Raw genomic sequence first — 17,594 nt, forward strand, 5'->3', positions numbered from 1 at the left:
AATCGGCATTTTTGTGAACATTTTGAATTCATTTTTTATGACCGATGCAGGCTACATTTTGATCGGTTTGGGGTCCGTAGACTGATGCACTTGTATCTTAAACATTTGAATCATGGACAGATGCCTATGTGAATCGTTACATCCCCATTTACAACGTGATTAAACTTTGCTGAAACAAGCAAGGTGTTGCAGAAAACGAGTCTTAGGCTGCCTAGACAACGCACCCCTTTCAACAGTAGCACCTGCATTCACGAGTAGAGAACAAAATATGCGTCTTAAATATACACTGAATGATTATGAAGTGGCTGCAGTCATATGGCTGACAAATAACCTTCATTCAAATGTCCATGACCGTCACGGCCCTAATTTGAAACAATGCGACGAATATCCGACAAATCTACTTCGGAAGTAGAGGAAACCTTTTCACAATAAACCATAAGGCCTATCCATTGACTATGGTCCTTTCAATATGAAGATGTAGGGACGGTCACTGTAAAAATCAACTTTACCTTGGCTTTGGTGATGTTCTCCGTCAGCTCAGCGATGCTCCTCTCAGTCTTCTCCATACATATTCCCACCTCCACACTCTTCCTCCTCAGTAGTAACTGTTCAGATAGACAATACCACAATGAGTGTAGGCAGCCAATGGGGCTGTGGCAGATTTTGTTTTTGTTCATCTCTGTGACAGTCACAAGAACATAGGAGCCACTTACGGTCTGTCTGACACTCACCTCTCGGTTCTCCTTCTCAGCCTCCACCAGCACTTTCTCGTGGTTCTTACACTCGGAGATGGCACACTCGCAGCATACACACATGTTGTCCTTCCGGCAGTAGTACACCAGGGGCTTCTTGTGTCGGTCACACAGAATCAGGGGCGTGGCTCTGGCCATGTCGCCCCTCATAACCGGTACAGTGTCTCTACCGAATGCACCGGCACTGTTCGCTGTGGCCTCAGCCAGGACGGACAGGGACACGTTGCGTTTTAGGATGGGTCTAGTGGGGAATTTCTCATTGCAGATAGGGCAATGCGGCCCGATGTCGGACTTGGACTTGGTGTCCCAGTGAATCGTGATGCAGTCTCGACAGAAGGTGTGACCGCATGGGATGGTGACTGGGACTTTGAAGCGGTCCAAGCAAATGGCACAGGACAAATTATGGGTCTCCATCCCTCCAGTAGATCTGTAAACAGAACACACCTCTTCAGATCTGTGGAGAGAAATGAATGTGAGAAGTTGGACATGATGTAGGTTGCCGATACAGTAGCAACATAACATGCATATGGATTTCAATCTTGATTCTAAGATTGCTTCATGCTGTAGCTAGCCATGATACTGTCACATTATTGTGTACTGGCCTACTGTAACATGTTCATTTATTTATTATCGACAGCATCACGAGACAAAGAGCCATTTAGGACAGGGGTCTTAAACCTTTCTTGCCCAGGGACTACCGCCCAGGCAAACCGGCGACCCCCATCATATGTTAGCACAAAAATATATAATTCACATCTTATCATCAGGTGAATGCCAAGGAGAAGTAATCAACATTTTAAAATGAATAGATTTTGCATTATTCTGACCTCCCCACACTACAATTGGAAAAGGAAGTGTGAACTCTAACACAGCCAGTGGAGGATGCTGAGGGAGGACGGCTCATACTAATGGCTGGCTAACCATGTATTTGATACCATTCCACCAATTCCGCTCCAGCCATTACCACGAGCCCATCCTCCCCAATTAAGGTGCCACCAACCGCCTGTGAACACAGCCTATTAGATATTAGGAGTTGATAAGTAAAGTTGACATCGTGAGAAAGATGTTCTCCTCTTCTCTACTATAGGTATGTAATTCAAGGTGTGTTTATTCTATTAGCGATAGTCACCATTTTTCTTTATTTTGACTATTTTCTACATTGTAGAATAATAGTGAAGACATCAAAACTATGAAATAACACACATGGAATCATGTAGTGAGCAAACAAGTGTTCAAAAAATCATGACAGCTTTGCACACTCTTTGCATTCTCTCTACCAGCTTCATGAGGAATGCTTTTCCAACAGTCTTGAAGAAGTTCCCACATATGCTGAGCACTTGTTGGCTGATTTTCCTTCACTTGCGGTCCAACTCATCCCAGACCATCTCAATTGGGTTGAGGTCAGGTGATTGTGGAGGCCAGGTCATCTGATGCAGCACTCCATCCCTCATCCAAATAGCCCTTACATAGCCTGGAAGTGTGTTTCATGTCATTGTCCTGTTGAAAAACAAATGATAGTGGGACTAAGTGCAAACCTCCTCCATGCTGCAGGGTGGGAACCACACATGTGGAGATCATCCATCCGTTCACCCACACCGTGTCTCACAAAGACAGGGCGGTTGGAACCAAAAATCTAAAATTTGACTCATCAGACCAAAGGACAGATTTCCACCGGTCTAATGTCCATTGCTTGTGTTTCTTGGCCCAAGCAAGTCTCTTCTTCTTATTGGTGTCCTTTAGTAGTGGTTTCTTTGTAGCAATTCGACCACGAAGGCCTGATTCTTGCAGACTCCTCTGAACAGTTAATATTGAGATGTGTCTGGTACTTGAACTCTGTGAAGCATTTATTTGGGCTGCAATCTGATGTGCAGATAGATAACTTGAATTAACTTATCCTCTGCAGCAGAGGAAAAAGAGCCAGTTTCATCATAGCACTTGATTGCAAAAAAAACCATCAAATTTTCCAGATTGACTGACCGTCATGTCTTAAAATAATGATGGACTGTAATTTCTCTTTGCTTATTTGAGCTGTTCTTGCCATAATATGGACTTGGTCTTGTACCAAATACGGCTGCTATCTTCTGTATACCACCCCTACCTTGTCACAACACAACTGATTGTCTCAAACACATTAAGGAAAGAAATTCCACAAATTAACTTTTAACACGGCGCACCTGTTCATTTAAATGCATTCCAGGTGACTAAGTCATGAAGCTGGTTGAGAGAATGCCAAGAGTGTGCAAAGCTGTCATCAAGGCAAAGGGTGGCTACTTGGAAGAACACTTTTTTGGTTGCTACATGATTCCATATGTGTTATTTCATAGTTTTGATGTCTTCACTATTATTCGACAATGTAGAAAATAGTAAAAATAATAATAATATATACTATATACTATATATTATGTATATACTATACTATATATTATGTATATATATAATAAATATATATAATGTATATATATAATAAATAAATATATATATATATATATACATACATACATACATACATACATAATATATATATTATATTTATACATAAAATATATATTATATATATACATAATATATATATTATATATATTAATATATATTACACACACACACACAGACACACACACAGTGGGGCAAAAAAGTGTTTAGTCAGCCACCAATTGTGCAAGTTCTCCCACTTAAAAAGATGAGAGAGGCCTGTAATTTTCATCATATGTACACTTCAAATATGACAGACAAAAATGAAAAAAAAAAAATCCAGAAAATCACATTGTAGGATTTTTAATGAATTTATTTGCAAATTTTGGTGGAAAATAAGTATTTGGTCACCTACAAACGAGCAAGATTTATGGCTCTCACAGAACTGTAACTTCTTCTTTAAGAAGCTCCTCTGTCCTCCACTCGTTACCTGTATTAATGGCACCTGTTTGAACTTGTTATCAGTATAAAAGACACCTGTCCACAACCTCAAACAGTCACACTCCAAACTCCACTATGGCCAAGACCAAAGAGCTGTCAAAGGACACCAGAAACAAAATTGTAGACCTGCACCAGGCTGGGAAGACTGAATCTGCAATAGGTAAGCAGCTTGGTTTGAAGAAATCAACTGTGGGAGCAATTATTAGGAAATGGAAGACATACAAGACCACTGATAATCTCCCTCGATCTGGGGCTCCACGCAAGATCTCACTACGTGGGGTCAAATACGTGGGGTCAAAATGATCACAAGAACGGTGAGCAAAAATCCCAGAACCACACGGGGGGACCTAGTGAACGACCTGCAAGAGAGCTGGGACCAAAGTAACAAAGCCTACCATCAGTAACACACTACGCCGCCAGGGACTCAAATCCTGCTTAAGCCAGTACATGTCCAGGCCCGTCTGAAGTTTGCTAGAGAGCATTTGAATGATCCAGAAGAAGATTGGGAGAATGTCATATGGTCAGATGAAACCAAAATATAACTTTTTGGTAAAAACTCAACTCGTCGTGTTTGGAGGACAAAGAATGCTGAGTTGCATCCAAAGAACACCATACCTACTGTGAAGCATGGGGGTGGAATCATCATGCTTTGGGGCTGTTTTTCTGCAAAGGGACCAGGACGACTGATCCGTGTAAAGGAAAGAATGAATGGGGCCATGTATCGTGAGATTTTGAGTGAAAACCTCCTTCCATCAGCAAGGGCATTGAAGATAAAACGTGGCTGGGTCTTTCAGCATGACAATGATCCCAAACACACCGCCCGGGCAACGAAGGAGTGGCTTCGTAAGAAGCATTTCAAGGTCCTGGAGTGGCCTAGCCAGTCTCCAGATCTCAACCCCATAGAAAATCGTTGAAAGTCCGTGTTGCCCAGCAACAGCCCCAAAATATCACTGCTCTAGAGGAGATCTGCATGGAGGAATGGGCCAAAATACCAGCAACAGTGTGTGAAAACGTTGTGAAGACTTACAGAAAATGTTTGACCTCTGTCATTGCCAACAAAGGGTATATAACAAAGTATTGAGATAAACTTTTGTTATTGACCAAATACTTATTTTCCACAATAATTTGCAAATAAATTCATAAAAAATCCTACAATGTGATTTTCTGGATTTTTTCTCTCTCATTTTGTCTGTCATAGTTGAAGTGTACATATGATGCAAATTACAGGCCTCTCTCATATTTTTAAGTGGGAGAACTTGCACAATTGGTGGCTGACTAAATACTTTTTTGCCCCACTGTATATATAAATATATATATAACCTAATATATACTGTATATATACACGGTATATATACTGTATATTTGGGAGAATGACCATGGTGACAGTTGGACATTATGAGCAACTCGACCATTACAAAGGAATTAACGTTATACACTATGAGACGTTGTCATTTGATGCCATACAGTGAGTGGGTCAAACGATGCTACATAGGCTATAGCAAAGCCAGCAGTTTGTAGCTAGCCTAGCTATATCAAATGAATGACATCACAGTAGATACTACTATCCATGGCGCTAACGTTAACAGTTAGCTAATGTAGCTAGCTAACGTTACTTTGTAACCATGATTACAGTAAAAAGACAGCTATCAAGTAGAAATATGAGTAACGTTACAGTTTTATGATACTAGCCAAACGGATTTAAGGTACAACTTTTCACATATATAATCATATATAATTCTAGCTAACATTCCACTTAAAAGTAAATGTAGCTCACCAGTGCAATATAATAAATTAGGGCATCTGACGTAAATACAGTTGCTGAGAATCCGCCTTGCCGAAATACAGCGTTCACGACAACTGGGAATTCGGAAAAAAACGAGGTAAAATCACGACGTCGGTGATCTGCAGTTCGGAAAGTCGGAGCTCTGGAAAGAGGCCCGATTTGGAATTCCTTGTTGGATTAACATCCATTTTTCTCAGTCGGAGTTTGTTTTTCTGAGTTCCCAGTTGTCTTGAATAAACTGAAGTCCAGGCTGTATCACAACTGGATTGGGAGTACCATAGGGCGGCGCACAATTGGCCCAGCGTCGTCCGGGTTTGGTCAGTTTATACCGTAATTGTAAATAATAATTTGGTCTAAACTGACTTGCCTAATTAATTAAAGTTTAAATAAGAAATATATTTTTAAAGTCGGAAGACAGAGATTTCCGAGTTGGTTTGAACGCAGCAGACGCTCCACATGATGACGAAGTACGCATACACATACATATTCCCACTTACCGGATGTTACAGTTTGCGTTTCTTCATTCACCAAAGTCAGACAGCGCCCGGTGGAAGTCTTGTGCGATTCTCTTGGCGCGAGTACAGTTGGTGAAAATGTGTGAACGGTGGTGAAGAAGAGTAGAGTAAAAGTGGCTGAAGTTGGAAATGAACAGCAGTTTATGGTGCGAGTGCTATTCACGAGCAATTATATATTTTTTGGTTGACCCAGTTTACGGTCTCGAAGATGGTGAATGACGAATTAGGTAAAGTGGAATCGGTCAGAGTGATCAGGAGTCATGAGCGGTATGATGTTGTTTTCGTGTGTCAAAATCGCAAAATAGGAAAGCTCTCTGGCTCTTCAAGATGTCGACATATGATGTGCAAAGCTTTGCCTTTCAGAGTATATCACCGGTTAAAGGTGTTGTCTCTGGTGTCTCGTTTGACCGAGGTAAAGACAGTTTCAGGTTGAACAGCAGTTAGGGACCGCCAACATGGTGACAAATCAAACATGTAAAATTTACTCCTAAAATGTTAGAAACTCGTTCTAGCTAACCCGAAGGCATAGACACATTTACATTACATTTTTACATTTAAGTAATTTAGCAGACGCTCTTATCCAGAGCGACTTACAAATTGGTGCATTCACCTTATGACATCCAGTGGAACAGCCACTTTACAATAGTGCATCTAAATCTTTTAAGGGGGGTGAGAAGGATTACTTTATCCTATCCTAGTAGACACACTGCACACTTTTTTGGTCGATTTTTATATATTTTGTTTATTTTCGATCTTGCACTATATTACATTTTTGAATTTCAATAGCTCTTTGTCATGTGATCTACTGACTTCAGGCAGGGTTCAGAATGTACAGTCAGTGGGTCTACACCCCGTAGTTTGTCCATTTTCATCTCTCACAATTTTACATGAATTGTCAATGTTTCTAATTTCAATAGCTGCTTGGTCATGTGTACTACTGACATCAAACTAGGTTCAGAATGTCTACTGACTACACTTCTATATTGCACACCCTTTAGTTTGTTCATTTTTATCTCACATGTTTTTACATGAATTTTAAAACATTAAAAATTCAATATCTCATTGGTCATGTGACCTACTGACTTTACAAACAAGGTTCAGAATGTACACTCATTGGCCCTACACATTGCACACCCTTTAGTTTGTCCATTTTTATCTCACACGATTTTACATTAATTTGCCTGCTCTGTCCCTCTGAAGGACAGTGTCATTCACAAACCTGTTCACTTGGGCCTTCTCCCTGGGGCCTTCCTAACCTCCAGGGAGGCCCCCATTGACCTGGTGACCTCTGACTCCTGGCCTCTAGGCCTACACTCCCTGCTTGCCTTCTCCCTGGGCCTGAGAGTGTTTCGCTTACTCCCTGGAACTACAGGCCTCCACACCTGCTTTTTTCTGCTCACAGACTAAGTCCCCACTCCAACCTCCATGGCCTGAGTGCTGCCCCCAGCCCCCATGTCTGACCGCCCCTGCTTGGACTCAGAGTGCCCTCCACCTTGTTCGAGGCCTCCTTGTGCACCTGGTGACCCTCCTGCTTTTAGAGACTAAGTCCCCAACCTCCACAGCCTGAGTGCTGCCCCTGAGTAACGTCCGGTGGTATCATCAGATGCTTTTCTGTCTTACAAACTGGACATCAGTTGCTGCTACTAACCTTCTGCGGACTTTGCTGTTTTTTTGTTTGTTTTTTTACACCCAATCGACATCAAGTGCCAGCGCAATACTTATAGGCTTGAGAACCAAATACCCCTTGCAGTATCTAGCGGCACCATCAACTGGGTGTCGGAAGAAGCAACAGAAAATAATCATCCCCTTTCAATCATTTGCTTGCACAGTCATCCCTCCGGGAGAGAACCATAGGAACCACCTTTACCAGCGCTTCAATTGATATTCCTCACTTTGACATGAGGGGGTCACAGTCACCCAACGGGTGACTTTAATGCGACCTCGACAGGTGGGTATGTTCCTTTGAATTTCATCAAGTTGACATTCAGTGATCCGTGCCCAGTGGGAACCTAGGCTTCTTCCGTCCGTTTTATGGATCCGCAGCAAATCGATGAGTGTGGATGGTACTACCCACATCAGATGTAGGCTTCCCTCCCCAGACAAGCTGGAGATACCTCTCCACACTTTGTAGGGCATGAGCCAGATCCATGCAATGCCCTATCACTGCAGGGCCAATGGGTTTAGTCTCCATCTCAAGTCAATTGAGCGTAGAGGAGACTGCCCCACCTACAATGTGGGGGGCCGGCGGGCGCCATAGTCTGGGGAGATCTGCGAGAAGGGCCTGGCACGTGTCCAGAGTTTCCGCCGCCAACAATCGGAACCAACACCCCACCGGCCCGCCGACGGACACCACCCCAACGAACCCCTGCACGCAGCCGCTTGCGAAACCACACACGAGAGACAGCGAGATAGGCCGCACAATGAACTTCCAATGGTGCCGAGGAGGGCGACAGAGCGACTACACCCCTAGACCCGGCTTAAGCCCAGCCCCGCTTCGCACCCCAGCCCGACTGACCCAGCCCTTAGAGCCAATCCTTCTCCCGAAGTTACAGATCTTTTTCGTCAACTTCCCTTACCTACATTGTTATTTTTTTAAATTTCACCTTTATTTAACCAGGTAAGCTAGTTGAGAACAAGTTCTCATTTACAACTGCGACCTGGCCATGATAAAGCAAAGCAGTGCGACAGAAACAAGACTACAGAGTTACACATGGAATAAACAAGCGTACAGTCAACACAATAGAAAAAAAAGAGTCTATATACAGTGTGTGGAAATGGCATGAGGTATGGCAATAAATAGGCCATAGTAGCAAAGTAATTTCAATTTAGCAGATTAACACTGGAGCGATAGATGAACAGATGATGGTGTGTAAGTAGTGATACTGGTGTGCAAAAGAGCAGCAGAGTAAATAAAAACAATATGGGGATGAGGTAGGGAGATTGGGTGTGCTATTTACAGATGGACTATGTACAGCTGCAGCGATTGGTTAGCTGCTCAGATAGCTGATGTTTAAAGTTAGTGAGGGAAATGTAAGTCTCCAGCTTCAGCGATTTTTGCAATTCGTTCCAGTCACTGGCAGCAGAGAACTAGAAGGAAAGGCGGCCAAACGAGGGGTTGGCTTTGGGGATGACCAGTGAGATATACCTGCTGGAGCGCGGGTGTTATCGTGACAAGTGAGCTGAGATAAGGCGGAGCTTTACCTAGCATAGACTTGCAGATGACCTGGAGCCAGTGGGTCTGGCGACGAATCTGTAGCGAGGGCCAGCCGACTAGAGCATACAGGTCGCAGTGGTGGGTGGTATATGGGGCTTTGGTAACAAAACGGATGCAGTCTTGAGTATTGGAAGCTATTTTGTAGATGACATCACCGAAGTCGAGGATCGGTAGGATAGTCAGTTTTACTTGGTTAAGTTTGGCGGCGTGAGTGAAGGAGGCTTTGTTGCGAAATAGAAAGCCGACTCTAGATTTGATTTTGGATTGGAGGTGTTTGATATGAGTCTGGAAGGAGAGTTTACAGTCTAGCCAGACACCTAGGTATTTGGAATTGACCATGTATTCTAGGTCAGAACCGTCCAGAGTAGTGATGCTAGTCGGGCGGGCGAGTTGCGGTCAGCGAACGGTTGAAAAGCATGCATTTGGTTTTGCTAGTGTTTAAGAGCAGTTGGAGGCCACGGAAGGAGTGTTGTATGGCATTGAAGCTCGTTTGGAGGTTAGTTAACACAGTGTCCAACGAAGGGTCAGATGTACAGAATGGTGTTGTCTGTGTAGAGGTGGATCAGGGAATCACCCGCAGCAAGAGCGACATTGTTGATATACGGAGAAAAGAGTCGGCCCGAGAATTGAACCCTGTGGTACCCCCATAGAGACTGCCAGAGGTTCAGACAACAGGCCCTCCGATTTTACACACTGAACTTAATCTGTGAAGTAGTTGGTGAACCAGGCGAGGCAGTCATTTGAGAAACCAAGGCTATTGAGTCTTCGAATAAGAATGTGGTGATTGACAGAGTCGAAAGCCTTGGTCCAGGTCGATGAAGATGGCTGCACAGTACTGTCTTTTATTGATGGCGGTTATGATATCGTTTAGTACCTTGAGCGAGGCTGCGGTGCACCCATGACCAGCTTGGAAACCGGATTGCACAGTGGAGAAGGTACATTGGGATTCGAAATGGTCAGTGATCTGTTTATTAACTTGGCTTTCAAATACTTTAGAAAGGCTGGACAGGGTGGATATAGATTTGTAACAGTTTGGGTCTAGAGTGTCACCCCCTTTGAAGAGAGGGATGACCGCGGCAGCTTTCTAATCTTTAGGGATCTATCTTTAGGGATCTCGGACAAAATGAGAGGTTGAACAGAGTGCTAATAGGGGTTGCAACAATGGCGGCGGATAATTTTAGAAAGAGAGGGTCCAGATTGTCTAGCCCAGCTGATTTGTACGGGTCCACGTTTTGCAGCTCTTTCAGAACATCTGCAATCTGGATTTGGGTGAAGGAGAAGCTGGGGAGGCTCAGGCAAGTAGCTTCGAGGGGTGCGGAGCTGTTGGCCGGGGTTAGGGTAGCCAGGAGGAAAGCATGGCCAGCCGTAGAGAGATACTTACTGACATTTTCGATTATCATGGATTTATCTCGTGGTGACCGTGTCGCCTAGCCTCAGTGCAGTAGGCAGCTGGGAGGAGGTGCTCTTGTTCTCCAAGGACTTTACAGTGTCCCAAAACTTTTTGGAGTTAGAGCTACATGCCAGAGGCTGTTCACCTTGGAGACCTGCTGCGGATATGGGTACTGCCCGGCATTAGATTTAAACCCTATCCCCCGGATTTTCAAGGGCCAGGGAGAGCTCACCAGATGCCGCCGAAACCACAACGCTTTCTAGGGCTTGGGCACCTCTCTCAGGGCGAACCCATTCCAGGACGCCCTGCCCTTCACAAAGAAAAGAGAACTCTCCCCGGGGCTCCCGCCAGATTCTCTGGGATCGGTCGCGTTACCACACTGGATGCCTCGCGGCGCCAGTCTGTGTGTCTCACCCTGATCTGGTTCACCTATCCTTGTGATTGTCTCCACCCCCTCCAGGTGTCACTTATTATCCCTAATGTATACATCCCTATGTTTCCTATCTCTCTGTGCCAGTTCGTCTTGTTTGCCAAGTCAACCAGCGTTTTTCCTTGCTCCTACTTTTCCCAGTCTCTGTTTTCCTTGCTCCTACTTTTCCCAGTCTCTGTTTGTTTCTAGTCCTCCTGGTTTCGACGCTTGCCTGTCCTGACTCCGAACCCGCCTGCCTGACCACTCTGCCTGTTTCTGACCCCTCCCTGACTTGACCTCGAGACTGCCTATTGCCTGGTACTGTTTGGATTCTGACCTGGTTTATGACCTCGCCTGTCCCCGACCTGCCTTTTCCATAATAATTATCGGCGCTCAACCACCTGCCTCCTATGTCTGCATTTGGGTCTCACCTTGTGCCCTTATACTGTGGACATTCTGAAAGTAGTTTGAGGTCAGTAGGTCACATTACCAAGGAGATATTTAAATTTTAAAGTTTGAAATATTCATGTAAAATAGTGTGAGATGAAAATGGACAAACTAAAGGGTGTGCAATATAGAAGGGTAGTCGGACATTCTGAAAGTAGTTTGAGGTCAGTAGGTCACATGACCAAGGAACTATTGAAATGAGAAACATTGAAAGCTTGTAAAAACATGTGAGATGAAAATGGACAAACAAAAGGGTGTGCAATGTGTAGGCCCACTGAGTGTACATTCTGAACTGTTTGAAGTCAGTAGGTCACATGACCAAGGAGTTATTGAAATGTTGAATTTAGAAAAAATGTAAAAATGTGATTTATGAAAATGGACAAACAAAAGGGTGTGCAATGTGTAGGCCCACTGAGGGTATATTCTGAATCTTGTTTGAAGTGAGGTCACATGACCAAGGAGCTATTGAAATTCAAATGTAAAAAGAAGTTTGTACTTTGTTTACACTCCCTAACTAATTCAATTAGGAATACAAAATGCTGTTCACATTTCCACATTTTTATTAGCTTTGGAAAGTGAATTAATGTCCAAATAGTGTGCTATTTTGTGCGCAATTTTTCAAACATGACACTTATTTGGAGTCTGTGGCTCAAGTGGTTTGAAAGCGCGAATATCCAACTTGAAACTGTCTTTACATTGGTTCTCGTTTGACAGAGGATGTGTGGTTTAAGAATAACGTTCGAGGAGTTGGTAGACGCACGTCGCTTTAATCGAACGATATGCTTTTTTCTGTCTTATCAGTTTTGCTGTCATTTGACGAAGTGATTCTCTCGACTTAAGTTTTACATTATGTATGAGGAATATGCGGTGACACCATATGCGCAGAAGCCGCTGCATTGTTACAATTGTAAAAAGTTTGGACACTTGGCAAGTGTTTTGTCTAAGGAATAAATATGCAGTAGTTGAAGGGTCAGATGAAACATGTTGCTGTAATTGTGATTGGAATCACGTTCCCGGAGTGCCCTGTAAGGATGGAGGTTGCAGTAGCTAGGATCAGGGCGATCCAGCAGGTCTCTTATGTGAAGGCAGTGAAAATAGCTGAAGGAGTGAGTAGAGATTAGATGCTATTGGATGTCCACACAATTTGCAGTTAATGCAATGCAGGAGAAGGATCCCTAACAGTGAAGACGGACTTTTGCGTTTATAGCGCAAGTGATACATTGCACTAGTCAAACTAATAAAAACAATCTAATTAGCTAGACATTGTGAATGCGACATAGATTTCTGGATCTCCAGGACTTTACAGCTGAAATGTTATAGGGAGTACTGAATGAAGAGGTTCCCCTCTCCCAGTTTCCCGAGCCTGTGTTGGGATCTGAATAGACATTTAAATCCGACTGAAGGAGTTTTTTGTGTTTTTGTTTGAAATTCAGGGTAGTAGTGTGAATTTGCTTAGTGATGTTTTGATTTTTGATAATTAATATGAATTTGTTAATCCAAAACATTTTGTTTTGGGGGATTTTCTTTACTACCCTGTACAGTAGGTGTCAGCAATTCACCTTATGAGTGGTCTTTGTTGTTTTTCCAGTCAACGTTCACCTGGATCAGGTGCAAGCAGGCAGGGAAGAGACAAGTGGTCCGTACCACGTCGAGGCTTGCGGATCACTATGGGATCTTCAAGGAACTGTTCCCCATGGCCTACTTTGTCCCCCGGGGTCACACTGCGCGTCAGCTACGACCAAGACAGCTCAGCACAAGTACATTATGGGAATCACTTGATGCCCAAAGAGGTAAGATAAATGGATCATAGGGCATACAGTAGTTTTTATGAAAGATACAATAACGGTTGCCGTATCTTTGTTCAGATCAGTTTTTAGCTCTCTGAATCCTGCATGGCTCTTCTATTTCACCTGCCCTCCTCTGTGTGTGACAGGCTTCTGTAGCACCTCAGGTCAGTTTTGTGGCAGAGTAGGGCTCCCTATGGACACTGCTGCGCACCAGCCCAGGCAAGACACTCATACACCATTTAAGAATACGAGTTTTGTAATCCAGTTCTTAACATGTCCACATGGTGACACTGTGTCCTCATACGAATGTATGACTAAAGAAATATTTACTGAATGATTCCTTCATTTCAGATGAGCATCTGCTGGATAGTGAAGGGGAGTGTGTGCACTGGCTGGTGTGAGTATTGCAATAATGATTATTGTATTGTGCTTTTGTCAAACTTGTAAGGGATTTACATTTTCTGGGGGTAAGGGCAATTCCACAGTAACAGAATAATGCGGAGACTGATTTTACACTTTAAAAAAAAATGTATGCCAAACAAAAACCCATGATTGCAAGTTAAACAAACCATACAATTCTATGCACAAGTATGACTTAATTTCCACAAAAAATGTTACAAAAACACATTTACTTGAACAGTGCAGATGCAAAGTTTGGTAACAGTATGGCGGTACCAACAGCACAAACTGTCATTCTGTTATCAAACTTTGCATCTGCACTGTCCTTCATGTGTTTATGTAAAAATGTTGGTGAAAATTGTTAAAAGTAATCCTTGTGCATAGTTGTATGGTTTGTTTAACTTTGCAGTGTCTCAACATCACTCTGTTACTGTGTAATTGCCCGTAACGAAATCCTTCCACCACAAATATGATGAAGATGATTAGTTTAATTACCATCAGAAAATGACGACAAAAAAAAGCGAGCAATTGACATCCTCTCCTTGTTTCCAGTGGGAACATCCCAGGTGGGGCTGTGACGGCAGGAGAGGACCTGTCAATATCTGGCCCCGATCCCTGCCAAGGCTACTGGCTTTAACCGCTTTGTCTACATCATGTTCAGACAGGAAGGAACCATCAACTTCCATGAAGACATCTGACCATCACCACAGTGACTAACAGGACATACAAGTATCATTTGTGCTCCATGACCACCATCCATCCATCTGTTCATTTCACACTAACACGCTTCCCCCCTCTCTGCTCCTCGAGTGCATCTCTGTCACAGCGGATATTTAAGACTGTAGATTTCTACAGGAAGCACCAGGACCGCATGACTCCAGCAGGCCTCTCTCTCTTCCAGGGTTGGAGAGTCATGCTGTACAGGATGGTAAGAAGTCACAGGATTGCTGTAGGGGTGGAGATCTTTGGATTAGGCATCAAGGGGGTTGAGGTCAAGGGAGAAACAATGGTTTTACACGATCACGTCGTCTTCCTGTTGAACCATAAAATATGTAAGGATTGGAAGGACTGGAGAAGTTCCCACATTGGTGTATATATACATTTGTGATGGTGGAAACATCTTTTGTCTGAATGCAGCTGTATCGACCCTCTAGGCAGAATAAACATGGTTAAGCTTTCATAGTGTCCGTTGAGTTTTTTTACTCTGAGAATTACAACATAACACTCTTAAGCCATCCCTTTAAAATATGGTGTACCTTTATTAGAATTGTTGACCGACTCACTAGAATACATCGAGAGAACTGGTTCAGAATATAAGGATCAATTAAAGAAAGCCTTTATACACCGTGGCCTATTCCACATTGTTACAGCCTGAATTTTAATATGGATTAAATTGATCTACACATGAAAACATTTGAGCAAATTTATTCTATGAAATACAGATCTCATTTATGTAAGTATTCACACCCCAGAGTCAATGCTTTGTAGAAGCACCATTGGCCGCGATTACAGCAGGGAGTCTTTACACACCTGGATTGTGTAATATTTGCCCATTTATTAAAACAATTCAAGTTCTGTCAAATTTGTTGTTGATCATCGCTAGACAACCATTTTCAGGTTTTGCCATATTTTAAGTAGATTTAAGTCAAAACTAACTCGGCTACATTCAACGTCAGGGTAAACAACTCCAGTGTAGATTTGGCTTCGTTTTAGATTATTGTGCTGTTGAGAAATGTATCTCCCAGTGTATAGTGGAAAGCAGTGGAAAACAGGTGTGCCTGCATTTCTTTTGTATCCTGAAAAAAACTTTCCAATCGTTAATGATTACAAGCATACCTATAACATGATTTCAGTGCCATTGTTAACCAACACACCCCATAAAGAAAATAAGAATTAAAAACAGGTTTAGCCCCTCAAGAGTTATATTTGGCGAAAGGCTCAGCACATGCATACTCAGCTTGACTGGCTCTCGTTCAGGAAATTGAGAAATAAGTGCACTCAGCTATCCAGAAGGCTAAAGTTAGTTATTTTAAGGCGCAGTTCCCCCAGCCCTTCTAATGCGTCTAGCCCCGATACTCCTCTTTTTCCCCTGCCCCGCTATAAAGTTTCTCCCTGCAGGGAGTCTTAGGTGCTTAAGGAGCTCCTTAAACTTGACCCCCAAAAACCATCTGGGTCAAATTGTTTAGATCCTTTCTTCTTTAAGATTGCAGCTCCTATCATTGCCGAGCCTCTCTCTCCTCTCTGGGAAGGTTCCCATTGCTTAGATGGCAGTCACGGTGTGTCCTTTATTTAAAGGGGAGATCAAACTGATCCTAACCGTTACAGACCAATATACACCGCTGCTACTTTCTTATCTATGCATAGTCACTTTAATAACTACCTACATATTACCTTGACTAACTGGTGCCCCTGCATATGGACTCTGTACCGGTACCCCCCTGTATATAGTCTCGCTATTGTTATTTTACTGCTGCGCTTTAATTACTTGTTAATTTTCTTTTAAAATGTATAGAAATAAAAGTATTAAACTGCATTGTTGGTTAGGGGCTCGTAACTAAGCATTTCACTGTAAGGTGTTGTATTCGGTGCATGTGACTAATACATGCATACTCAGCTTGACTGGCTCTCATTCAGGAAATAAGTGCTATCCAGAAGGCTAAAGTTAGTTGTGACTAATACATTGATTTGAATATACATCTTGCTCTGTTTATCAAAAGTGTTGGAAAAACTTGTCAACAATCAACAGACTGGCTTTTTTAAACCTTTATAGGCAAGTCAGTTAAGAACATGACGGCCTACCGGGGAACAGTGGGTTAATTGCCTTGTTCAGGGGCAGAACGACAGATTTTTACCTTGTCAGCTCGGAGGGATTCGATCCAGCAACCTTTCGGATACTGGCACAATGCTCTAACCTCTAGGCTACCTGCTGCTATTTTATTGACTTGGTCAAAGCTTTTGATATGGTAGACCATTCCATTCTTGTGGGTTAGCTAAGGAGAATTGGTGTCTGAGGGATATTTGGCCTGGTTTGCTAACTACCTCAGAGTTTATTTATTTTATCTTTAATTTAACTAGGCAAGTTGGTTAAGAACAAATTCTTAATTTCAATGATGGCCTAGGAACAGCAGGTTAACTGCCTTGTTCAGGAGCAGAACAACATTTTTACCTTGTCAGCTTGGGGAGTCAATCTTGCAACCTTTCGGTTACTTTTCCAATGCTCTAACCACTAGGCTACCTGCCACCCCAAGAGTGCAATGTATAAAGTCAGAACATCTGCTGTCTCAGCCACTGTCTGTCACCAAGGGGGTACCCCAAGGCTCGATCCTAGGCCCCACACTCTTCTAAATTTACAGCAACAACATAGGTCAGGCAGTAGGACACTCTCATCCATTTATATGAAGATGATAGACTTGTACTCCGCTGGCCACTCCCCGGATTTTGTGTTAAACGCATGCATTTCCCGCTGTGTAAACACATTCCAAATAGGATCAGGATAACTCCTGATAAAGTTGGGTAGCTGATATTCAGAGCCAAATAGATTAGTCACAGGAATCAGGACTAATAAAGCCAATGCAACAGTCTGTTTTACAAATGTGGGCCTAACACATGGATGGGCATTCATACAATTGAATTGTAACACCCTAGTAAGCACAGACCGACGCCAATGTCTTTTTTTGGTCCTGTCTGGACTAGCCAGACCGGCCTTGATTTGAACGTCCACAATCACCCAACCCCAACCTAAATGAGAGGGTTTGGGATGAGTTGGACCGCAGAGTGAAGGAAAAGCAGCCAACAAGTGCTCAGTATATGTTGGAAAAGCCTTCCAGGTGAAGCTAGTTGAGAGAATGCCGAGTGTGTGCAAAGCTGTCATCAAGGCAAAGAGTAGCGACTTTGAAGAATCTCAAATATAAAATAAACAAATCAAAAGAACACTTTTTTTGGTTACTACATGATTCCATGTGTTATTTCATAGTTTAGATGTCTCCAC

At 43.0% G+C, this 17,594-nt stretch overlaps 2 protein-coding genes across 3 annotated transcripts in view; one reads left to right on the forward strand and one right to left on the reverse strand.

The window, feature by feature from the left end:
• Positions 1–5,556, reverse strand: part of trim65 (tripartite motif containing 65) — a 28,412-nt gene extending 22,856 nt beyond the window's left edge. For both annotated transcript variants that reach the window (XM_035734478.2, XM_035734479.2), the window contains exons 1-3: positions 5,437–5,556; positions 732–1,206; positions 510–605 (exon numbers count right to left, since the gene is read on the reverse strand). In XM_035734478.2, coding sequence (XP_035590371.1) covers positions 510–605; positions 732–1,166 — 531 coding nt within the window. In that variant the 5' untranslated portion in view covers positions 1,167–1,206; positions 5,437–5,556. The remainder of the gene's footprint in view (positions 1–509; positions 606–731; positions 1,207–5,436) is intronic.
• A 701-nt stretch (positions 5,557–6,257) lies between these two features.
• LOC118357413 (39S ribosomal protein L38, mitochondrial-like) lies at positions 6,258–14,784 on the forward strand. The gene is made up of 4 exons (XM_035734481.2): positions 6,258–6,372; positions 13,009–13,210; positions 13,559–13,604; positions 14,159–14,784. Exons 1-4 carry the CDS (start codon positions 6,298–6,300, stop codon positions 14,241–14,243), a joined length of 408 nt encoding a protein of 135 aa, XP_035590374.1. The 5' UTR covers positions 6,258–6,297; the 3' UTR covers positions 14,244–14,784.
• Positions 14,785–17,594: the final 2,810 nt, after the last annotated feature.

The sequence above is a fragment of the Oncorhynchus keta genome, chromosome 24 (genome assembly GCF_023373465.1).
Source record: "Oncorhynchus keta strain PuntledgeMale-10-30-2019 chromosome 24, Oket_V2, whole genome shotgun sequence".
In the NCBI taxonomy this organism is placed as follows: Eukaryota; Metazoa; Chordata; class Actinopteri; order Salmoniformes; family Salmonidae; genus Oncorhynchus; species Oncorhynchus keta.

Bases quoted from the DNA above. Each gene is read 5' to 3' on its own strand.
- LOC118357413 (XM_035734481.2), top strand. From the start codon at position 6,298: ATGATGTGCAAAGCTTTGCCTTTCAGAGTATATCACCGGTTAAAGGTG. The intron at 13,211-13,558 runs GTAAGATAAATG...CCTTCATTTCAG, and splicing joins ATCACTTGATGCCCAAAGAG to ATGAGCATCTGCTGGATAGT. The intron at 13,605-14,158 runs GTGAGTATTGCA...CCTTGTTTCCAG, and splicing joins GAGTGTGTGCACTGGCTGGT to TGGGAACATCCCAGGTGGGG.